The 25,249-nt window shown below is 38.6% G+C and overlaps 1 protein-coding gene across 5 annotated transcripts in view; it reads right to left on the bottom strand.

Annotated features, from left to right (window-relative positions):
* The window catches only part of MARCHF1 (membrane associated ring-CH-type finger 1), a 250,242-nt gene that overhangs the window by 25,420 nt on the left and 199,573 nt on the right, over window positions 1–25,249 (bottom strand). For 3 of the 5 annotated variants that reach the window (XM_074822904.1, XM_074822905.1, XM_074822903.1), the window contains 3 exons: window positions 13,558–13,637; window positions 12,549–13,289; window positions 449–629 (listed from right to left, as the gene is read on the bottom strand). In XM_074822904.1, the coding sequence (XP_074679005.1) occupies window positions 449–629; window positions 12,549–13,289; window positions 13,558–13,637 (1,002 nt within the window). The remainder of the gene's footprint in view (window positions 1–448; window positions 630–12,548; window positions 13,290–13,557; window positions 13,638–25,249) is intronic. The other 2 variants (XM_074822906.1, XM_074822907.1) reach the window with 1 other exon arrangement.

Below are 25,249 nucleotides of genomic sequence, written 5' to 3'. Positions count from 1 at the left end.
TTGATTGACTGTGTTACTTCATAATTGCTGTCTCCACATTGGCATAAGCAACATTCTCAACCAGAAGTTATGGGCTCAGTGTTAAAATTACTGAGTGAACTGGCCTGTGTTATTCAGGAGCAAAACCTGATGAGTAAGATTTCTTTCTCGTTTAAATATAGGCAGACGAGCCAATAGCAAAAAGCTGAAGATAAAAAATCTAAATACAAAAAGCTATTATTTGTGAGTTTATATTGTATGTGTGCTGAAAGAGAGTCTTTAGTCAAAATCCTCTGCTGCTGTAAATTAACTAATTTAAATATAGAAATAAAATGAATGGGACTGATTTAAAAACAGTACACACACAGCCATTTTGGGCAGGCAGATGTTTCTTTAATTGTGCCAGTACTTTGCACAGCCATTTTGGCCATTTGACACTTGAGGATAATTAAATTCAAAAGCAGCATACCTTCCGAAGAGGTTTGAGCTTGGTCTCCATTATAAAGTCGTACTTGCAGAGTTCACAACAGCGTGTGTCTGAGCTCTTAATCCACTGGTGCAGGCAGGCTTGATGAACAAAGCGCAGGGTCCCTGTGCAGCGACATGGTGTGATGAGGGGACTTTCATCATCTCCCTCACAGTGACAGATCCTGACAGGAAGGACAGCAAGAGCTAGTGAGGGAACTTGCCGAGCAACAATGCAAAGGCACTGGTTTATTTACACTGTTTTTTCTTTTTCAGACTTGACATTCATAAGATGCCAGGTATATGACCTTTCAGATTTAGGCCCAGGAACATATTCCTTGTTCCCTTCTGCCATTTAGTAATTTCTCTTCGCTTAGTTATTCCTCTTTGAATTTGCTACGTGATCTGAAGGTGAATCAATAGAAATAACACTTTTTCCCCTTTTATGCATGGCAAAACCTTTAAGACAAATACCAGCGCTCTTTCTAAAAGTGGAATACTTCTTGGTCTGTAATACCAATAAAATACTCAATGTTAGCAGAATCTAACCCAAGCTGAAAATATGCAGTACAAAAAGTTTAGATACCTCTTTGGAGTTACACAGTTAAAAGGATTAGAGAACAGTTTTGAGTACTCTGGAGTCATGCGTATGGCACAGCATATACACACACATGCACACCCTTTTTAGGAGGCAGGTGTTAAAAAGTCATAGTCCTTCCTCTTTTTTCAGATAGCTGCATTATCTGGGAAAACAAAAACTACAGCTGTAAGCATATCCTAAGATAGGGGTTGGTCCCAGAACTGTTGTACTTTGTAATGGGATACAGAGCTTTTCACATTGTGGTTTTACGTAAAGTGGTCAGTGTCCTAACATCACAGTCTGGTGGTTTTCTTCTGTGACACATGTCCAAATGTCTTGGTGATCTTCCCCTCTTCCAAACAGACTCTTGATCATATCAGGAAAACATTTACCCATCGAAATCAATGACAGCTTTATTGGCCAGCATCTCTATGAAGGCAGAGAAAGCTCTACAGTGAGTGGAAGGCTTAACCAAACACCTAAAGTTAAGAAGGCTCACCTCAACAAAGAGTAATCCCTCCCATTCCCACCACAGAAAAACACAACAAAGCACCCAAGCCCTAATGAATGTCCTAAGTGTCAAACTGGCATGTGTGTGGGGGGGGGGGAAGCTGAAGTCTGAGAAATGTTATTTCAAAATAGAGAAGTAGCAACCACAGAACAGATCCTGGTGTCACACAAATGAAACTTAGCGCTTAGAAACTTAGTACTTAGGAAAAGCAACCTCAGATATGTGCGTGCAGAAGAGTCTGAACATGTCTGAGGAATAACTCACCCCTTTATGCAGAAAGTTGTGGCCACACCGCTCCTGGGGCAGGAAAAGGACTGGGGAGGGCCCTGCGGTGGGGTTGTCTTCCTACCGGCCAGGTTAGGGAAGAAGGGCAACCTTCTTCATAGGGCAGGAGCACCTGGACTGCATCAGGAGGCAGCCTGCCAAAGACACCCTGTGAAAGACTGGCTATAGCACAGCACTGAGGCTGCCAAGCCTACAAAGAGGGGGAGGAGGAAATTTCAACATCTAAGTTGATGGATCAAAACCAGCAGCTTCAGTATTCTTCCATGGTGTAGCCTAGAGCCATGAGAAAATGAATCTACAATAATGGGAAGGCAGAACAAAACTGCTTTGTTGGATATATTGAAAGAAAGAGACCAAAAAAATCCAGCAAAAAAATGAAGCTCCGAAAACGTGGTACACAAAAGCCAGGTTTCGGTGTCTGCAGCGGTGCCCCTGCAACATCTTATACCCCATGTGAGTGGAGGGGAGAAGAAAATACCCACAACTTCCATCTTGCACACATTCATTTTCTGAGACACATTTTACAAGAACTCAATTTACAGTCTTTTCTTTACTAACCAAGCCAAGATAGGTGCATCAGTGGCTTAGTTCTTAAAGAGAAACTGGCTATATGCTGACTTCTTATTGAGCCTGTAGCTTACGCAGAACTAAATTTTCAAAACACCGAATAGCTATTTTGCTAACAAATGCATTCCCAGTTGAGAGTTACATAAAAAACATCATTTTCTTTTTAAATTAAAGCTATTTCCCAAAGGAAAACTAGTATTCTTTGTTCATTTAAATTCAAGCTATACATAATTTATTTTACAGGCTTAGCATTTAAACTATTTAGAAACTAGACAACTAAGCTATGTACTCAAGAGCCTTTTTTCTACTACTGCCAGAATTGTTTAAAATTATTTTAAGAGCTAAAATACAAGACTAAAACTCCACTGGGATCTTCAAATAAAGTGACACTGCAAATCTGAAATGAATAGAAGTATTCTTTAGTAGAAATATTCTTACATAAAAACACTTTATGAATTATACATTTTATTTGAGCTTTTGTTGTACAGAAGTTACAAGCTAAATGTATAAATAACAGGGTGACGTTAGGAAATTACATTATACAGAAGCTTGAACTAAATCGAATGGCCTCTTCTAGCTTTATAAGCATGAAATATGCAATGAGAATAAAAAAAAACTTCAAATGGAATTAAAGTCAAAGAAAATAACCAAAGGCATGGTTTTCATTAGCTTGAATGCTCTTTGGTGCAATTTAACTCTTCATTATTTGTTTAGCCAGAAGAAACTAGCTTAAAAGAAATTTAGAAATATCTAAACTCACAATCACAGCCTTTAAAGATATGTGGGTGCCTGAGAGTTATTGAAACAGACTGTTGGATAACTGCTTAAATATCTTTTAAAGACTTGGGGCAGATAACTTGCAATATCTTGCTCAGCCATTAGTACTGAATCAGAATTTTGTGTGTCTTTCCCTTTGCTGTATTTAGCTATCATGTACATCATAATTATCACAAACTATAGAAACTAAATTGTAAATAATGAATTTGAAAAATATGTTATGCAAACAGAACTGAGGTAGGGATACAAAGCATAGACTTACCTGAACTGTATCTAAACCAAGTTGGAAGCAGAGAACTTCCATTTTAGTTTCCTGTTTTCACGTGATCACAACTGTTCAAAATTTTCACCCATCAGACTACTTACAGCGCTGAACTTATCCTGAGAGTAAAATTTGCTTATATACTTTAGAAATGAGTTGAATTACAAAACCCACACTCTCCACTATAAAGAAAAGTAAATTGCTAAATCTGTACTGATTTATTTACAAGTTGCAGTACAGCACTGATCATGGTTAATAGCTGTAGCTTCAGATGCTCAGACACACCTACAGAATTTACATACTCAGCTTTTCTCAGCTTTCTAGTCCTTTAGTAGATAAATGGCCTTCATTATAGAGCAATACTTCTGACTATCTGGAAATGGAGGGGAGGGAAGTCAGCTATTTGACCAAATCCTTTAAGCTAGAGTCCCTTTATAGTCACAAATGGAGCCTTTTTTTTTAATTTTTTTGTAGGTTTGACAGCTTAGTGCTTTAAAGATTCCTGCCTAGGAACAGGTCCTTGCTTGTCTAGGGGAAAAGATGAGTACAAGGTTCCAAAGGAGCTTTTGCTGTACAAATCATGTGTACACCAGACAACACAGCATATACAAGCTGTTAGATGATCTTCTGATTCACATATACAATTTGTGTGTGTGTGTGTGTGTATAATACACACCTAAAGACATATCTTTACATACTGAGATCACAAAATGTTTATTTTTCTTTAAAGAAAGCTCCCTGTGGAACTTTATGAAATAATACTCTAACAGTGAGGTCATTCTTGTGCTTAAGTTTTGCTTTATATGCCAGTATTTTAATTACCCAGCACATATTTCTCTAGCACAGAACTGTTTCTACAACCTTCAGCACACAGATGTACCAAGCAGAGAAATTTATGCCAACGCTGTGCATATATCAGACAAAAATCCATAAAAATTCTTTAAAGGATGTTCTTAACTAGTTGGTTCACTTATAATGCAATAAATTAGCAAAAAGAAAAAATATTTTTCAGGAAAAAAATCAAAAATGCTAAACGGAAAACAAAACTAGTCTTTGTGTGAGATTTTGCATAATTCATATAAAAACTGTTTCAAATTTCTTGTATGTTCCTTACAAAAAAAAAATTCTCAAACAGAAACAGAATAGTTCAATTTAGAAAATTTTTAGAGAATTATGTAAAAATGAAAAGTTAAAGAAGTTTACTGAGAACATTTTAGAATTATTTTTCACTATTTCTTTTTGTTCAAAATTTTAATTGAATTTGAGACATGTTCAAATGATGCTGAAAAACTCACAAATAATGCACTGATTGAAAAATTGTATGTGACATCTTAAACTTTGTACCATAATGACTATGCAAAATGAGTAAATTAAGTTGCCAGTAGTTTAAGGTATACCATCTCCACTGAAAGGCATATTGACACCAAAGATATATAAACGAGAAACTTTTCTTATCAGATTAAAATCATGAGATCATGCTAAACTAAGCACTCAGAAGTAAGGCATCTTCAGAATGTGGTATTTAATTTCATGACTATGAACTCTTTTCCCTTGTTTTCTCTGGTCCTGTTCATTGCAAAAGTTAGAAGGCAGGAAGGGAAGTGTCAAACAAGATGGCTACAGTTTGTAGACATTCATATGCTAATTGGATTTAGGCTGATTTTCAGAAAAACAGCGAGAGCTATCCTGGATGACTGTCCTTCATGTCTCATCAAATTAAGATTTTTTTTTTTTTTTCTACACAGACAAACTTTTCTTAGATAATCTCAGTTTAAAAGGTCAACTAAAATCAGTATGAAGCAAGGAGTTCACATGGAAAATTTTCAGGTTTTTCCTGACAGTGGTTTAGTTTGGCAAAATCATAGCAACCAAAATTACAATCTAGATGGTTAGTCACCATCTGAGCTGCTTATTGCAAGAGATACAGGTAGATTCCAACAGGTTTGTAGCTTTTCCTTCACATGCAAGGTAACAATTTTACTCTCATTAAAGAGAATAGCTGCTAACCTCTAGCCTCATTGGAAAACCAGCAGCTATCCTAACCTGACTCTCACTAATTCACTTTACTCTTCGGTAATTAAGAAAACAGACCAACCTATGCTGCTGTAGTGAAGTAGAAAATGCACTTATTCTGCAGGATTCTTGTGTGCGTTATAAACTTGTTGGTCTACCCCTACTCAGTTGGCAAGCACTCCTCTATGACAGTATCTGTACAGCTGATTTCCATAAATTACTTTTGTCAAAGAAAGGTGATTAAGGAAAAGAATGAATCAGCATGTCCCTGCCTGTGCTTCAAGTCACAGAAGAGACTTGTCATTAGAATCAGCACAGGTGGAAAAGAGTTTGCAGTAATTCTGCATTACCAGAACTCTCTCAGTGGATCCTGTATTTGAGATTGGCACTGCATCTCAGTACCTAATAAAATTTTCAAGGATTTTTGGCCATTACATATAGACAAAGGGTTTAGCTACAGTAATGTATCACAGATAGCTTTCACAGACTTCCTTAAAAATATACCAGGTCAAATTTTACCCTCATTAACAAATGTACAACCTAGGGGAATGTCTCTGAGGCTTTCAAAACTGAAGTGTATATGGGGGAATATACTGATAATGATGTATGATAATGTTTAAGGACTATAAATTACATAATTATGTAAAAACTGTATTGTTCTCTAATATTCCTGGGTGCTATGCAGCTATGTCTATGCTAATAAGCATTGCAGTGAAAGTGTAGAAATCTGTTGAAAGAAACAGCTAGTGCTAAAAACCTGATATCTATACCAGGCACATCTTGGTGAGGGTTGCTTTGATTTGATACTGATTTGAGGTTGGACCAGGAATACATCTTGCAGTTTACTTTCACTTAAAGGGAATATATACCATTCTATGACTCTGTGATTCTATGATTTTAACAGATCTCCCTAATGTGGGGAAATATCTTCTCCACATAAATATGCTCGAGGAAGATAATGCCTATTCCAAAAACATTATTTTTGGTGAGAACTTATTGAAAAGGCAGTTAAAATCTTGCTCTTCACTGGAAAGCATACCCAGACTCATAATGATTATGCAAAGATAAATTCTTACCCTGCTCAGTGGATAAATATCATTGCTATATCTCACTATTTCTAAAGGGACCTTAGTCAGGGAAAAACAGCATAGCTGGAAAATGTTGGACCAAGTGAATCCCTGGCTTTAATTTTTGGCTGTGAGAATTATTATCTGCCAGCATGAAATACCATGAGCTCCTAGGTTATCTTAATTGGACCAAGAAACCAATTCCACAGGTTTGCAAAAGGGTGCACAAAATTGCTGTTGTTACTGTCTGATAATCTTACTGTTCTCCTGTCCAAAAAAGGTCATTTTCTCTTTCCGACAATTTATAAAGTGTTTATAGTGCTTTTATATAGTTAGAACCTAAGATTAAAGCAAACAACTTTACGAAAAACTCACAGCAAATAATTAACTCATTCATAAACAGAAACAAAAGAAGTATCAGACTCTGCTCCTGCATAATTTATCACTTGGAAAAAAAGTTGAATTCACTAGATATGTTCACCCTGCAAGAGTCTACAGCATGGCTTGTTTCCCTTGCTTTCACTTTGCAGACCTTTTTTTTTTTTTAAGTCTCTTTTCCATTCTTTCCACTGTTAAATCATAAAGTAATCTAAATGACAAATTGGTCTTCCTCTACATTTAAAAAGAGTGTGAATGAAGCACATTAATTCTCCATATCGAATATAATCAATTTGTATACCTCTTCCCTGTCACTAGTGCCCTTCCATTATGCTATACAGTCAGATGTCTTTATCTGACTAGAGGAAAAAACATTTTCAAAATGTTGCACCACACCAGTGGAATTTCATAACGGTCTAGGTAAAGCTTTCTCTTGATTTCTGCAAACGTGATCAGAATTTAAAAGAGACCCAAGAGCAAACAACATTAGCAAAAGCACACTAAATCTTTTATTTTGTCAACATTTCTTGTCCTTCTATTAATCTTCCATTATGGGTGATAAATAGGATATCTAACCATCTAAAGAGTTACAAGCAATTTCTGCCTCAGATGCACTGTCAGTGCAACTCAAGATACATGTCAGAGAAGATTTACTGCACTGAACAGTTCAAAGAACTAGGGACTGCATCTTAAAAAAGGATTTAGATTTCCTCCCACCCACCTAGTGAAATTCAAAGCTTTAAGTAACTAAACTCCCTACAGAACATATGCAAGCTGTAAGCATATAATAACAGGACCCTTAAAACCAAGGGTCTCCTCTCACCCAACTTTCTAGCAGGAAGTGGTGCCATTTTACCTATTTGTATTAAAAATAATAATAGGTTTTGAGAGAAAGAAGCAGAAACCAGGACTCAGTTCCCTCCCAGTTAAGTGACCCTAACCACAGCAAAGACATGCTTGCCTTGTTTCGGCTCTCCTTGCATGCTTCTGAATCATGGAGACCTTCCAGAAGAGACTGAATAGCCAGATGGCTAAGGAGGTGACAGATGGGGCTTTGAACCATCAGGAGGAGAACAGAATTAACCAGGATTTCATACTGCTTCAAATACTGATGAACCACAAGACCATACACAGAGGAGGAGATTCCTCAAAAAGCAGGAGATTCCTATCAGAAAGTCACCTTGCAAAAAGAAGGCTTTGAACAGGGAAGGAAGCAGCAGTCACAGTTCTTTAAAAGGAAGGGGTGAGGAGCCAACATGCAGTACAACATTCAGAGATTTGGCTCCTAATGAAGGAACGTATCATCCTGAGACCCCAAGGAAGGAACTGACATCCCAGGGAGAAACAGGTTAAAAACCCTTTTCAGCCAAACAGTACAGTCTGGAAGTTCAGCATCCTCCAGTGTTTGGTGATTTTAAGGGGCTCTGGATGGTATTTCAAGTCTATGTATTCTGCACTAGTTTAAATTATTTACTGGATCCAACTTCATGTTTTCAGTATAAATATTTTAAATGAGTGTTAAATTTCAATGGTAGTATTTGAGCCTATATAACTATCTTCTGTTCACCTTTCTCTTTTTATCTCAAGTCCATGAGGACTTCTTTCCTCCCAAGAGGCTTTCTGTCTGTTGATCTTGTGAGTACTCTTCTACATGAATATTTCAGGATATAAGTATTTTCATGCAAGATACTACTTTTGCAGGTCCCCCTAAGTTATGAAAAAAAGAAACCCTGTTACAACACTTGATTTCACAGAGAAACTACAAGTGCACTATTTTTTCATATCATGTCAACACATAGAAATACCCATATCAGTATTTTCCTAAATCTATAATGACATTTTAATTAATACACTAGGTTTTAAAGCTGATTCTAAAAAATTATACTTCAAGTAGATTCTGCAGATTTCATGAATCAACTTCATCACCTCCCTTACTACTTTCCATTCCTACCAGTCTTCTGGCAAGCCCTACTCTTTTATTTACTTCTCAGATGAAGGCCTGCCATTACCTGACTGCATACAGACTCATCATGGAGTTCAACAAAATCAAAATTCTACTTCTGATAAACATTTTTTTCACAGTGAGAAACACCACCTTATTTAAGTGTGTGTCATTTCTTTCAGCTAATTACAGCTCAGTGTTATTGCCGAAATGACTGCATCAGTACCACAAAAAGATTTTACACCAAGATTATAACTAGTCTAACAGAAAATATCTTTCAGTTCTCCCATCATAAATAATAAAAATACCATAAGATTAATTCAGAGTCAATACATGAAGCACTTATGATACACTAGTGATAATATCAACTGACCAATCTTCTTTCCTAGTAATTCCCACATGCAAATCCATGGGACTAACTCCTCACAATCCACTCACTTTATCATGTCCCACACTTAGCTTTTCCCTTCAAGGGAGATTACCTTCATGCAGACCAAAGAAAGCTATTTCTGAGGTTGTGCCTTAAGCCACATGGCAAATTCCAGAATAAAGTACATATGAAGAAAATCTCAGACACAGGGCAATTTAGGAAAAGGGGAATCCAACTGTATGATTTAGAAAGCCTATTCTGTGAATCTCAAAAAAAAAAAAAAAAAAAAAAAATAGGTGCCAAAACAACTCAGCATGGTCAGAATTTATGTAGATGTCCCTAATCCCAGAAGTAGAAACCTTGCCTTCTAATGGACTCCAGAAGACAGGAGTATGTTCAAGGAAGAGATTATAAAGATCATCACTGATGCCATGTCACTGTTACAATACTTTGGAAACAGAGAAACAGTGACAATAGAAGGGGAAATGTCTCACTTGAGGTGACTAAAAGGCCTACATTAGACTAGCTGAAGCATATATTGCACCATGGTACTATACTTTATCTGACTAATGTGCTTATGCTAGAATTGGGTGTGTCCTGTCACTATCCCACTCATGCAGCTAAATGCACATTGAGGAAACTGCCTTATGCATGTATATAAATGCGTTCCACTGCCAGTAATTCATGAGGAAGTAAAGGAAAAAAAATGACTACCCAAACATTTAAAGACTAGCACCAGGAGATGTTTAAGATCCCTGTTCCTCTGCTATTTCCACATAATCCCATCTAGGTGAGAACCATTCCTCTCAGCAAGTTTTGTCACATCAATTAGAAGATATGAATACCTAGGATGAAAAGCTTGAAGAAACACCCAAATTTTCCACGTCACAACCAGCTATGTTAATTCCAGTCTTAGAATAAACATGACAAAAAACTCCCTTTTCTATTTCTCATGCAGAAAAATGGTTACTGTATATGTGCACATCTGCAATGAAATGTAATTTTTTTTTTTGTTTCAGATGCAAGGTTGTGAATCTGAAGGAAAATATACCACAGATCGTGAGCCAAAAAAATGCATGGACCTGTCCTGAAAAACAGAAACTACAGTCTGTACTGAATCAGTAGTAAAAACATGTCTTCCTTTTTCTTCAGCTGTCTGCAAACTGATTAAGACAACTTACCGCTATGAAAAATTAACATGCTTTTCATTTTGTAATGTTTTTCCTAGATGCATCATCATCACTATGATACACCTAGTAATGACAACAACAAAACAATAGCATTATCCCTGACATGAAGAAAAATGCAATTATGATTCTCTTGACAAATTTTGAACAACAGGACAAGTTATCAACTGTGTTGAGTTTAACTCTGGTTGTTCAAAGAGCATCTCCACTGATAGTGAGCCTACAGACACATACCTATCAAAAGTTTTCAACTTTCTTGTACTAAACAAGAGCCTAGCTGACAAGTATGCATGCACATCCAAAATGTCCATCCGTGAACCAAGCTCCAAGTCTTACAAAAAGTGCCTGAATAATTATAACAAAATTGAATGGGTCGAGAAGACAGATAGAAGACTGGACTCCACTTTCCATCTGAAAGCAAAGTCTGCATTTGAGGATTTAGGCAACAGTTAGGATTAATCTACATGAGACACTTGCAAAACTTTGACTTTAGTTTCTCTTTTTTTTTTTTTTTTTTTAACATGGTATAGTTAAGCCCATATAAAGACACAGGCTGAAATAATTTATTTCAGGTTTTGGGTAGCTCATATTCTTAATAATTATTAAATGGCCCTATTAGATATGTACTGTGACTACTACACTGGATTTTCAATACATGCAGGCTTGGTGGTTCAGAAATTTAAGACAACTCTGACGTTGTTGAGGCAGCTATATGTGCACATCGCTGCATCCTATCATGTAGACATACTTCAAGTGCTTAAAAAATGTAACATGGTTACCACTGCTGCTGTTTCTTTGCATTTCTGTAAGGTGAACAGGTCCCAAACCAGGGGCTTGGTCCTGATTACAGGCTTATGTACAAACACAGCTGAACTTTACTCTGAAGAATCTTAAATTATCATGACAGACAATAGTTGGACAACTGAAATGTCCATTCTTGCTTGGTAAGTGTAACACTAGCTGTATTAGTAATGGCTTATTCTCCTGCTGTGAAAAAGCACAATGCTTGCATGTCACCTTTTTTCTTTTTAAAACTAGGATCATTGAAGTATACTGTGAAACTGCATGATGTGGCATCATGAACTTCTCCATTCTGACTGTGTTTACATTTCCATGCAAATTTCTTCCCAGCAAACAAAAGTGAGAAGTTTTGGGTTACCATATCAAGAAACTAAGCCTGATCCTCATTTAGACTTTGTAAATGAAAGTCAGTGCTGGCTCACAAGTTTGGGGAGGAAAAAAGCAAACAAAAAAACTTGTTTCAGAAGTTACAGTAGTTTCAGAAACTACTTGTTTCAGTTCTGTTGAACTTATGGGATGGTGCATTTTCATTTACCATTAAATGAAGTAACTCAAGTCCACCCAGCTGTCTACTCCAAATTTGGACTTTAGCTCAGAAGTGGACAGCTTGCTCTCATTTCCAGGGGAAAACGCTCACCTTCTGATTGCATGCTTCACACCAAGGGTATCAGACTGTCAGAAGCCTGAACTTCTGAACTAGAGAGAACTGTTGGTGTTGCTTTTTCTTTCCCAAAGCTTATTTTAATGCTTACTCTGCCCAATCATCCTTTGTATCATTCCAATCCTTGTCATGGGTACAGAACTAACAGCCCCTACACATTCACAGCGTAGAGGTGTTCAGCAGCGCAGAGTCACATACAACTTATGCCCAACTGGAGAGGATGTTTTGCAGGCACTGTCCATCAGATTGCTGCAACTGCTGCAGTTCTAGAGGACACCATAAATTTATTTCATGTAAGTCAATGAAAAATGACAAAGCTGGATTTGAACTGATTACCCAAGGAAGAAAAACTCCATATCCCATTGTATTGAGCTATCTGGCACTCAGCCTTATTCTCTGTCTCTGGCTGGAGATTTAAAACACAGTAATACTCTGCCAGAGGACACAGTGTGTCCATCTTCATGAAGAAAAATGGAGCAAAGAAAAACATTTGATTCCCTTGTAGGACAATAAGAGAAGTATGTCTTCAGATTGAGATATACTAACTTCTCTGTAGCAAAGGTTTTTGTGTTATTTCTTATGGCCTGCCTAGCAGTTTATTACTGAGAAACAGTGACAGAAAGCAGTCAAGAGAAGGGCACCCAGCCCACGGCGGTGAGAAATTCCTCTTAAGAATGTTAAGTCTTTCTTGTTAAGAACTAACCTGCATACTTCTAAATCATCAGACCAGTCATCATACAACACTGGAGACTTCTGAACAGCATCAGTCACACTGGGCCCTGCCCCAGCAGGTGCTCCATTATCTGGGGCTGCCAGAGCATCACTGCCAGAGCCTGCCTCTGCAAAGCAGTCCTTCGAATCTTTATTGTGTCTAAGGAAAGACGCAGGCTGATGATCTCTGTAGTAACTTTTCCCTTTGCTTTTCCCACATTTTCTTGAGGAAATCCTTGCTTCCTGAGATGATGCTGAAGACTGTGATTCCTTAAGCCTTGGAACCCTTCTTCGGCGGTGGTTTAAAGTAGGATTCTCAGGGTCAGATACCTCTTGCTTCTTTCTCCCCATTGTCCCCAAGGTCACAAGTTCAACAGCATTATTGTTTGAGGACCCATCCTGGTTACTGCATGATCTATTGTTCCTTCTCCCTCTCCTGGGCATTCTGGCCTTTTCTCTCACTCTCCTCCTAGCCTGAGCCCACTGACTCTCATCCGAAGATGATGATGAATCAGATGCATTCCAGCTGGATCTTGCAGGCTCAGGATGCAATTTACAGTCTTTCCCCTTTCCTTGCTTTTCTGTATACTCACCATTGTCTCCAGTCTCTCTTTTCCGCCTAAACCTTCGTTTTACTTGTTTCTTACCAGACTCCCTATTAGAAGGGGTCAGCACCATGACAGGGGTTGCATGTTCAAGCTCATCTTCTGACAAATCATGCAAGGTAGTAGATCTAGACAAAGCAGTAAGCAAAGGAAAGGGATGGAAATGGTAAGGGTGGGTGGAAAGAGAAAAATCACAAAAAAAGGATGAAAATGAGAACATGAATTTTAAAAGAAAAACATGAGACTGAAAAGCAAAATCAGAACCAAACCAAAGAGCGTTCAAAAGAAAACTAAAGTCTATGTAAATTATGAATAGTGTTAAGCAGAAGCAAGAGCTGCATATTATTTAATAAAAACAACAAGTATCAGCCAGATTATATTTTTCTCAGCACATACCTACAAATGTCCTGAGTGGAAGGGCAGACAGACAACCGTGACTGACTCCTGGGAGCTGTTCCTGTTGTAGGACTGCTTGCCTGTTGAAATAAGTTAGACAGTTTGGAATCTTTGTCCATGAAATACATTGCAGATATTTTACTGCTTTGCCACATGATTACAAAATTAAAGTAACTGCTGCTGCTGTTCATAGCACACTGTTGAACATATGCAAGCTCACAAAATACAGGAAGCCTGACCAAAAGCAAAACCTATTTGTGGAACTAGATATGACTGAAGTAGTTCAGCTCTCATTCGCTCAGGACTACTTTTTTCACCATTTGAGGAAGCAGCTTTCAACATGTGAATTTTCATTTAGGTTTTGATCTACTGTAAATGTCTGATGGGAAAGGATGTTGTTTTTATTTCATGCAAACAACCATGATGATTCCTTTCAAAATGGAGTGAAGTGCATTTACATTATGCCGAGTGATGAAAAGCACAAAGCTAACCTATGTTGAGTGGACTGACAGCAAGAAAATTAAAGTGTGTTTTAAAATGTTTTCAAGGTAATCAGATCTTCTAGAAGTGCTGGAAAATGTTAAACTGATGAGCCTGAGAAGACCAAAGTGCAGGCTGTATCTCTACAGAGCGGATCACAATCTCAAACAGCAGAAGAGATATAAAACACTTTTAGTATGCCACATTTTGCTCATGAGGTTTTTGCTACAAATTGCAGACTCAGTTGCTCAATACTTCCACTGAAAACATATTTTGATGAAGTTAACAGAAAACCATTTCAATCTGCCTCACAGTCTACTGTAAGCATAGCTGTATGGAATCCAAATTTAAATCCAAGGTTTTGTGATTCTTCAGGATCATTCATAAATTACAGTATTGTGGAAGAGGGTTCAATACAAATCATTCTTTAGCTGATAAGGGCATTAGCTTTTAGTATGCAACCCTACCCCATCATGAGCACCACTACCAAATGGACACAAAATACTATAAGCCTAAGAGTTCCACACGATCATGCACCAGATGCAAGGGAAGAATGACTATTAAGCGAGTACAAAGTACAAATAATACAAAGATGTAAAGGCTGTCATCCCAAGCTTTTGTACTAGCAAATCAAATTCAGTCACACGTGCAGTACTTAATTAAAATTTTTTTCTAGCTCACCTTTCAGACATTTTTGTGGTGTCAGTTTGAAAATAAATAAATACAGCGAGTACCTGCTGACACTTCACTTTTATCCAAGGTTCTTAATATCCATTATATTTCATGCATATATTTCCATCTTTTGGAAACATCAGTCACCACTACGTGCCTTTTTGCTTTTAATGGGATACCAGCTGAGACTTAAGAATGGTGCTTTTGCATGAAAATAATCTCCTAGCTTTCAGAATTCAAGTAACCCTTTTTACCTCTTGATTAATATCACAACACCAAAAATATTACTAACTCTTTACTACTAGTTCTACAAAATGAAACTCAGAGGTATGAAAACTAAGCCAACATGAGAAATTAAATTGATAAAGCATTTGGCCACAAGCCTTATGTTCAAATGGTTTTTCAGTGCCTGGGTCCAGCCGGCAGAGGAGAAACATTAGTGTGTCTACATGGAGTCTAATGCTGGAAAAAGGTCAAGTATCAGTGAGAGAAACTGTTTATATTTCATATCTCTTCTACTACAAAAGCAACATTTCAATTACACATACTGTGAAGGAATATGAATTTTTCTTACATACGTATTAGATACAGATGGTGTATGTACAGTTGGGTATATAATCTTTTTCCACCTCAGCCTCTGTGATTAGTTTTAAGTGATTAGGCATACCTTAAGCTACTTAATGAGGAAAGATGTAGACATCAGCACCAGAGCCACGTTGTTGGGCTACATGCTGCTGCTGTGTGAAAAAAGTCCCTCCAGACTGAAGCCCAGGTAAAGGACTGCATAAGAAACCCAGCCCTAGAGTTAAGTGTGGAGTCCTGATTCACCCCTTGTGACTAGCTCCCATTTCTTATTTCACCTCACAGCTGCAGGACTGTTACCATTGCTTCTTTCACGATCTGTGTACTACAGGGGTTTGGATTAATCTTAAGCGGTGGTCAGGTCATGCCCATGCTGTAAATGCAAGTTTTATATCACCTTGCTCCAAGCATTACCCTTTGAAGGGATAAGGAGAATGGCTAAACTGGCCCAGTAACCATACAGTAGGTCTGCACAAGTTCAAGAAACTTTCAGCAGCTATTAAAGCAGGAAGTCAGCTAGACGGTTCTTAAGAGGGCTGGAATAAAGCCAAAAATTAAAACAAATTCCTTGAAAAGCTTTACACTTATTATTTGGGACTGAAGACAGGTAGAAATCTAATTAAGATAAAAATTACATTACCAGTTTGATTGCTTAAATCTTACATTTCACTCTCAGCTGTAAAGAGGTCTGGACTGTTTCAGCCCTGCTCAGTCAAATTTACTTTCTAGTTCACCTGCCCTGGCATAACGATGTTGTGTTAAGTTAAACGTAACTCAGAGGGAGATTTATTTCCTTCTAAAATAACTTACATCAAATTCTTTAAAAAAACCCACACCTTTTTGCTTGTTTGTCTTATCCCTGTTGGAGCAAACCTTACATCTGGGCAGGCAAAAAGCCTATGCACCACTTAAGTCTTCAAAAACAAAACAAGAAAACTCCAACATTCCAAGTTATGCACAAGATAATTCAGATTTTTACCTGTGAGCAAATTTCATTCAATAGGTTCCTACAACTTTTAGATACAAATTTTTATTTTTTTTAATAAGTTTAATTTTTAATCGTCTTTACTGCTAGTTTTAGCAATAAAATACAAAACCTTTTAAGTGGCATCACATTTATTTTAAAGGCATATCTGACAAACCAAAACATGATCATCTGAATATATTCTACTTGCATCATATCAGTCCAGCTTTTATGGGAATGTATATACAACAGATCTTGGAAACAGACTCAAGCACACAGATCTTATTGTCATAATTGCCATCCCATTCCTATATTGCTATTTAGCACACTGAATATTTTGAGATACTGTATTTATTGAATAGAGGGATCAGATTGATGCTGTGGACTCTGCACTTTGCAGGCAGAATAATGAATTTTTAAAAAAGCAGTATTACCTGAATGAATGTCTACTTCAGACAGCCATATTGTACTGCTCATTGGAATGGGAAAACTAAACAAGCACTATACTAATTTTATCATAGCAAATTATATCAGAAGCATAATTAAATGTGGTAATTCAAAATAAAGTTGTCTGACAATTCATTTATAAGCGAGGCAGCTCATTTCTCTATGCCTTCAACACAAGGCAGATGTTAGAGGGATAATGCCAACTCCAGCTGATTAGGTTTGGCATTTCAAAAATGTTGTTAGTAGAGAGAGATTCCCCAGTCACCACCTTCATCTGTCTTGGCCAGTTTAGATGAACTCTCTTGTCAAGGATACACAATTCAACTAAAAGACATGACAGGGCACTTATCCACAATTATTTTCGATATGTTCAACAGGAGTTGGTAGTGTGCTTTTCAAACAGAACACTGGTAAATACAGAGTTTTCAGGGCATGCGAGATGATAACAATTTATGTGACACAATAGGACTTCAATATCACACACGTGTCTGTGTTAAAAGACTGCAGCAAAGACAGAAATGGGGCACAGAATGAAGGTCAACTGATGAAAACAATAAGAATTTCAAATCAATATTGTCTTTACTTTGGTGTTCAGAATCTGATAGAATTTTCCAGATAATAACAAAAAACGAGTCATGACTGACCATTTATTGCTTAACACTGCATGTTGAAACTAGTCCAAGAACATGAGTCAAGTTGTGCTCTTCTTAAGAAGAGAGAAGGGCTCTACTTTGACCTAACAGAAAAGCTGAGTAAAACCATGTTCCATAAGTGCAAAGCTTTCATATAGGAATGGAGTTAAACTTTAAAATAACAAACCAGATGTAATACACAGATGATATAAAACGGCCTCACAGATTTCACCAGAAAGGCTAATGAATCTTTTAATGCCACTGTTTTGAATAAGGAAGGCCAGAAGGACTTCCAAGAGCTGCTCAGCTTACAACACTGCTTACGTAAAGTTGCAGAAAATTAATCACAGAATCATCTAGGTTGGAAAAGACCTTGAAGATCATCTAGTCCAACATTAACCTAACACTGACAGTTCTCAACTACACCATATCCCCAAGCACTATGTCAACCCGACTCTTAAACACCTCCAGGGATGGGGACTCCACCACCTCCCTGGGCAGCCCGTTCCAACACCTCACAACCCGTTCTGTAAAGAAATGCTTCCTAATATCCAGTCTAAACCTTCCCTGGTGCAACTTGAGGCCATTCCCTCTTCTCCTATCACTTGTTACTTCATTGAAGAGACTCATCCCCAGCTCTCTGCAACCTCCCTTCAGGTAGTTGTAGAGGGCGATGAGGTCTCCCCTCAGCCTCCTCTTCTTCAGACTAAACAACCCCAGTTCCCTCAGCCGCTCCTCGTACGACATGTGCTCCAGACCCTTCACCAGCTTCGTTGCCCTTCTTTGGACACGCTCCAGTAATTCAATGTCCTTTTTGTAGTGAGGGGCCCAAAACTGAACACAGTCATCGAGGTGCGGTCGCACCAGTGCCGAGTACAGGGGTAAGATCACTTCCCTGTCCCTGCTGGCCACGCTATTTCTGATACAAGCCAGGATAACATTGGCCGCCTTGGCCACCTGGGCACACTGCTGGCTCATGTTCAGCCGGCTGTCAATCCACACCCCCAGGTCTCTCTCTGACTGGCAGCTCTCCAGCCACTCCTCCCCAAGCCTGTAGCACTGCTGGGGGTTGTTGTGGCCCAAGTGCAGCACCCGGCATTTGGCCTTATTGAAACTCCTACAGTTGGCCTTAGCCCATCGCTCCAGCCTGTCCAGATCTCTCTGCAGAGCCTCCCTACCCTCGAGCAGATCAACACTCCCACCCAACTTGGTGTCATCTGCAAACTTACTGAGGGTGCACTCGATCCCCTCGTCTAGATCATCAATAAAAACGTTAAACAGGAGTGGCCCCAAAACCGAGCCCTGGAGGACACCACTCGTGACCAGCCGCCAACTGGATTTAACTCCGTTCACCACAACTCTTTGGGCCCGGCCATCCAGCCAGTTTTTTACCCAGCAAAGCGTGTGCCCATCCAAGCCACGAGCAGCCAGTTTTGCCAGGAGAATGCTGTGGGAAACGGTGTCAAAGGCCTTACTGAAGTCAAGGTAGACAACATCCACAGCCTTTCCCTCATCCAATAAGCAGGTCGCCCTGTCGTAGAAGGAGATCAGGTTTGTCAAGCAGGACCTGCCTTTCATAAACCCATGCTGACTAGGCCTGATCATCTGGTTGTCCCACATGTGTTGTATGATGGTACTCAGGATGAGCTGCTCCATCAGCTTCCCAGGCACCGAAGTCAAGCTGACAGGCCTGTAATTTCCCAGATCATCCTTCTGACACTTCTTATATATGGGTGTCACATTGGCCGATTTCCAGTCTGTTGGGACCTCCCCAGTCAGCCAGGACTGCTGGTAAATGATGGAAAGCAGCTTGGCAAGCACCCCAGCCAGCTCCTTCAGCACCCTCGGGTGTATCCCATCCAGTCCCATAGACTTGTGTGTGTCTATGTGATGCAGTAGGTCACTGACTATCTCCTCCTGGAATGCAGGGGGGTCGTTCTCCCAGTCTCTGTCTTCTGGCTGAGGAGGCTGGATTCCCTCAGTACAACTAGTCTTCTTATTAAAGACTGAGGCAAAGAAGGCATTAAGCACCTCAGCCTTTTTCTCATCACTCATTACCATGTTTTCTCCTGCGTCTAGCAGGGGATGGAGGCTCTCCCTGGTCTTTCTTTTGCTGTTGACGTACTTATAGAAACATTTCTTGTTATCCTTGATTGCTGAAGCCAGATTAATTTCTAGCTGGGCTTTAGACCTCCTGATTTCTGCCCTCCATAGCCTCACAGCACCTTTGTAATCATTGTGAGTGGCTAGCCCCTTCTTCCAAAGGCCGTAAACTTTCCTTTTCTCCCTGAGTTGCAGCCAAAGCTCCCTGTTTAGCCAGGGTGGTCTTCTCTGCCGTCGGCTTCTCTTACAGCACCTGGGGACAGCCTGCTCCTGTGCAATTAAGAATTCCTTCTTAAAGAGTGTCCAGCCTTCCTGGACCCCTATACCCTTCGGGACTGTCTCCCAAGGGATTCTGTCAAGCAGGTGCCTAAGCAAGTCAAAGTCAGCCCTTTGGAAGTCCAGGATGGCAGTTCTGCTGTCCCCTTTTCTGGTCTCTCTAAGAATAGAGAACTCTATTATTTCATGATCGCTGTGCCCTAGTCAGCCTCCAACCGCCACATCATCCACCAGTCCTTCTCTGTTCACAAAGAGGAGGTCCAGCAGGGCACCTTCTCTGGTCGGTTCACTCACCAGCTGTGTCAGGAAGTTATCTGCCACACGTTCCAGGAATCTCCGGGGTTGGTCCTGCTCTGCTGTGTTGTATTTCCAGCAGATGTCTGGGAAGTTGAAGTCTCCCACAAGAACAAGGGCAAGCGATCGTGAGATTTCTCCTAAGTGCCTACAGAATATTTCACCCACCTCTCTGTCCTGGTTGGGTTGCCTATAATAGACTCCTACTACAACATCTGCCCTGTTGGCCTTCCCCCTGATTCTAACACAAAGACACTCCACCCTGTCTTCGCTACACTTGTAGTCAAAGCAATCATAACAGCCCCTAACATACAGTGCCATCCCACCACCTCTCCTTCCTTGTCTGTCCCTTCTAAAGAGCTTGTAGCCATCAACTGGCGCACTCCAGTCATGGCAGACATCCCAGCATGCTTCTGTGATAGCCACTACATCATAATTTTCCTGTTGCATCATGGCTTCAAACTCCTCCTGTTTCTTACCCACGCTGTGTACACTGGTATAGATGCACTTCAGATAGGCTGATGTCCCCATTTGCATTTAGAGGTCCTAAGTCCGGTCTGACCTTTCACAGGTGTTACTATGGTTACTGATCCATCAATATCCCCTGCATCTCTGTTGTGCTGCATGTCTCCATCCCTTGCCTCCACTGAGATGGCAGGATGAGGGTCGTCTCCAGCACAACAGCCCACAAACTCTGGTAATCTACCCTGGGGCTTATGCCTGGGAGTTCCAGTTTTGTCCCCTTCCCCCTTCAAATCTAGTTTAAAGCTCTCTCAATGAGCCCAGCTAACTCCTGCCCCAAGACCCTTTTCCCCCTCTGGGACAGGTGCATCCCATCTGATGCCAAAAGGTCTGGCCTCCTGTATACTAACCCGTGACTGAAAAATCCAAAGTCCTGCCAGTAACACCAGTCTCGGAGCCACAAGTTCATCTGTTGAGTTCTCCTATAATCTTCCTCATCCATCCCTGCAACTGAAGGGATGGAGGAGAACACTGTTTGTGCCCCGACCCCTTAACCAGTTTCCCCAAGGCCCTGAAATCTCTCTTCATTGATTTAGGACTTCTCCTAGTAATATTGTCGTTACCTACCTGAGAAACCAAGAGAGCGTAGTAGTCCTTAGGTCTCACTAAATTGAGGGATGATAGGGCAAACAGGGAATATAATTAATGTTTTTATTCTCCTACTAAGTATGGTTTGTAGCAGTGATGCATCCCAGAATCCTTCAGATCCCACCAGTCAATATAGTTAAAAAGCTGAAACTCTATCTTATTAAAATAATGGCACACCAAGGAATGGATACCTTACAAGATTAGAGCAGCTTGCATGGCAATAAGCTCAGCAGGAGATCCAGTCTGTGTCTTTTCATCTGAAAACTTCTGCTTTGCAAACAATGCAACTTTTTATGGAAAACAGTATAAACTTGTATTTGGATAATTTCTCAGGTCTAAAAAGATCAAAAACATGGTGTAAATGAGCCAAGCCAGGTGCTACTCACAAAGTGTGTCCTGACAGCAACTGAAATTTATGCACATGGGTTTGGGGGAGGGAGGGTTCTTGTTTTCGGTTTGTTTGTTTTTTTCTTTTTTTGGTTCTTTATGATGGATTTCCTGCTTTGTGCTCAGATTTCAAAGTTATCATAGCCTGATTGATGGCTTCACAGGAACTATTAAATCAATTGGTAACTCAATTTCTGTTACATTTTCTTTCACAGATATTTTTTTGGTAAATTATTCCTTGCACATTTCTTCCCCAAACCTTTTCTTTCCTGTATTCCTTCCCCTCCTTCTACCTGCCTCTGAAGAGAAGTAATAAAGAGAAAAGTAACACAGAAGGAAGGAGAGAAAATATCCTTACAATTCTGCTGAAGAATACCATTCAGAACCTTTGAAAGTCAGTATGATCCTGTTATAAAATGGCTTGAAATCTAAATCACTAAAGCAGGTTTTACTTTGATGCAAAGTAAAATCAAAATTGCAAGTGGCAAATCTATCCTACTATTTAAAAAATGAAACCAACAAAGCAATTACAACTTTGACTTGTAGCTTCAATAAGCTTTTTAATTTCTTTTCTCCTGTCTTAATGATATATGTTAATCTTTATTTTCAAGGTAGAGGTTCTACTCAAAAATCCACTTTCTATAGATTTAGAAGCACTGCTAGCTAAGCTTTGAATTATCAGATGGATTATAGTTTGTCGAAGTCTTTGTACTAGAGCAGTGCAATATTTTTGATTCATGTTCTCTTCAAGGACGCAGCTTTCTAGGCATTATCACTTTCTTAAGAAAAATGTTTTGTAGTTCTTAGAAAAAAATACACTGATGTAGGCAATTGAAACAAAGGACATGCTGGTCTTTATACAAAAGGGGCAGAGCCCTGAGACTAGCAGCTTTTGACTGTCTGGAACAAGTTAAATGCAAATTTAGACTGCAGAAAAGGTGAAGCACAAAACATGCATCTTCTTTGTTACTAGATTTTGTAGTACTTTAGTTCTAAAGGTAGTAGGTATCAGTATTCAGAGAACATCATTTAGACTTTCTCTTCCAAAGCAGGCATCTGTTTCCACATATCCCTCTATCTGCAACACTTAAAGCCTCAAAATGTTTCTATATACTAAGCAGTTTTCAAATATAGACATTCCTGCCGTTCTCCCACAGGTGCATAGGTATGTGAGTGCACACACGGTATTCTTCGTTTGGTTTGATGGGCTATGCAGGAGACAGACTGGAGAAATTCTCATCTGTGAGGATATCATTATTATATTTGAACAATTCTACTCTGGTGTGTATTTGCTATCTATTTATTCCAGCCCTAAGGAAGAGAGAAACCTAAATGCACCAGAGCAAAAGAGCTGCAGAAAGAATATTGAAATGGCTAAGCCAAAAGACAGTGAAGCCCTGACAATGCATCATTATGAAAAACAGGAGACACCATATTTTTATGAAGTGCAATAAACCTCAGACTGCAGCAAAAAATAATTTTGTATCACTGTAGAAATAAATTTTGTTTAATTGAATTCTTTTTAGGACAAAGACCTGAAATGTGTTTCTGAGTGATGAAAATGATGAAAAAATAAATGCCGTATAAAAATTTTCAGGAGTACATATGGAGCAGGTATGTTACAGATCATAATTTTTGTTGAAAAATAAATAAAAAGCAAATGTAATAAATTGCATACTGTGTTTATTGAAAACAAATCAAAGCTACTTCTCCTGTATGGTATTGCATATCATAGGATAAGACTGAAATCTGTGATAACACAATGTCTTTAGAGAAATGGAATTTATATATAGGCATCACATGCAAAGTAAGCTTGTATAAACACATAAAGCTTGTGGTAATTAACTCATTTCAAACATATGCAGTTTTGTCTGGATGTGGCAACGTGGCACATTTAGGTATACTCAGATGATGCTGTTGGTAAGAACTGTGATTTAATAAAACAGAATCTGTATAATTGTATGTATTGTACATATACAATCGTACTTTTGTATGTAATCCCTCTCATTAGAACATGAGTTTAAAACAGGTCAAGTGTATCCAGGAATAAATTTAAAATGTATTATTTTCTAATGGTTGTCCCCTGGAACTGAGATGTATTTAATGCAATTTTATTCAGAAGTTCAAATTTCAGGCAGACTTAGGTAAATTCTGCAGTCACACATTTTGTTAAGTTTATCGTAAATAAATAATAAATTGTACAGAAAAGCCACAAAGTATTTTCTAGACAAAGAAATAAAACATTTACATCTAAGAGAAAAAAAAAGTGCAGCAATAGTTATGATGCCATTGTATCTCATTCTAGTTTTTTGCCTTTCTCTGCCTTACGTTCTGTTGAACAAAATACTTTTCACTAACTTGTTTACTTTGTGCTGTTGTTTTTTACGGTAAGTGAGAGTTAAGTGCCAGGTTAGTTTTCACCTTTGATATTAATGATTCTGTTTATGAGCAAGAAGAATCATTAGATGACTAACATAACATTTAAACTCATATTTTAATGCCAGTTTTGTATACAAGGTATTATTCAATGTAATGGCACTTTTAAAGGCTGACATTTTACACTTTACAAGAGCAAGGACCTCTTTTTTTTCTTGATTTATTTTCTTTTTTTGAAAGCTGTAAGTTTTCTCTCAGTTGCTCACTACAGTAATCTAGAAGCTATGCTTGGAAAGAATGGAGCACAGTTCCTTGAAAGTAAAACCCCACTAATGTGGAAGAGAATGGTCATTTACAATTAGTGTGAAATTAGCAAGGAACAATGACAAATGCAGATCAACTTGTAGCAGTGCAGTCCTCTGTAGCAAAATGTAAGGGCTCACACAACTGTGCTATAGGATTCTGTCATGCAACAGGTATCTTGGAGATACTGCAATCCTCTTTCAGGCTATCAAAGTCCATGATATGAACTTCTTTAAAAAGAGCATTTAAGTTCCTTTATGCTTTTTCCACCATGAAATCTGTAATTTGTGCTTACAATAATTCAGACAGAAGATATTATGCATTCTCTGTCAGTATTACTGCCAAAGACATGGTGGTACGTTTACTCATTTAAAAAAACACATTGTGTGTAATAATGGGTTCTGCTTCAAGTTGTGTAAATCACCCAAACTGTGATACGGGACTCTTCATACATTCACCTTGTACTGAGAGAGGATGAAAAATTAAGGAATATCAAAACCCATGTGAAAGAACATTCACTTTAAATGAAAGATATTAAATAGACATTTATAATCCAAAAGGATAAAATATTATATTACATATTATGTAAATTGATACTCAGTTTGTGAAATATATTTCAAAATCACAAACTGAGTAACTCAAATCAACAATCAGTAAATTTGCAACAATAAATTTTTCATCTAAAACTGTAGTGGATACTACTTTGACATGCTGGTGTCTTTTGGTTTTCATTTGTATTTTACTGAGAGGAGCCCAACCCGACATAAGAAATCAGTATAGAAATTGCATAAACATATAGTAAAATCAATTCTTTCCTTCTTTCCTTTCTCTGCTGTTTTTCATATTCTGAATTAGACCAACGAATATTATCACATAGAATATTCCAAAACGATCACCTCACTTCTTCCTGATGTAACTCAACAGTTTTATTAGCTGAATGCTTCAGAGACTTGTAAATAAAAAGTGTTCTAACACCTGCTCCAGGCTTTTGAGAAGCAACTGAGCCAAAACAAAAATCAGGCAATTTGCTCCAAGCCTGAGTTTCTCTGCACTGAAAAATAAGTCC

Source organism: Strix aluco, chromosome 4, assembly GCF_031877795.1.
Source record: "Strix aluco isolate bStrAlu1 chromosome 4, bStrAlu1.hap1, whole genome shotgun sequence".
Taxonomy (NCBI): domain Eukaryota; kingdom Metazoa; phylum Chordata; class Aves; order Strigiformes; family Strigidae; genus Strix; species Strix aluco.
The sequence above is the reverse complement of the archived record's forward strand: the minus strand, read 5'-3'. Positions and strand labels throughout refer to the sequence as shown.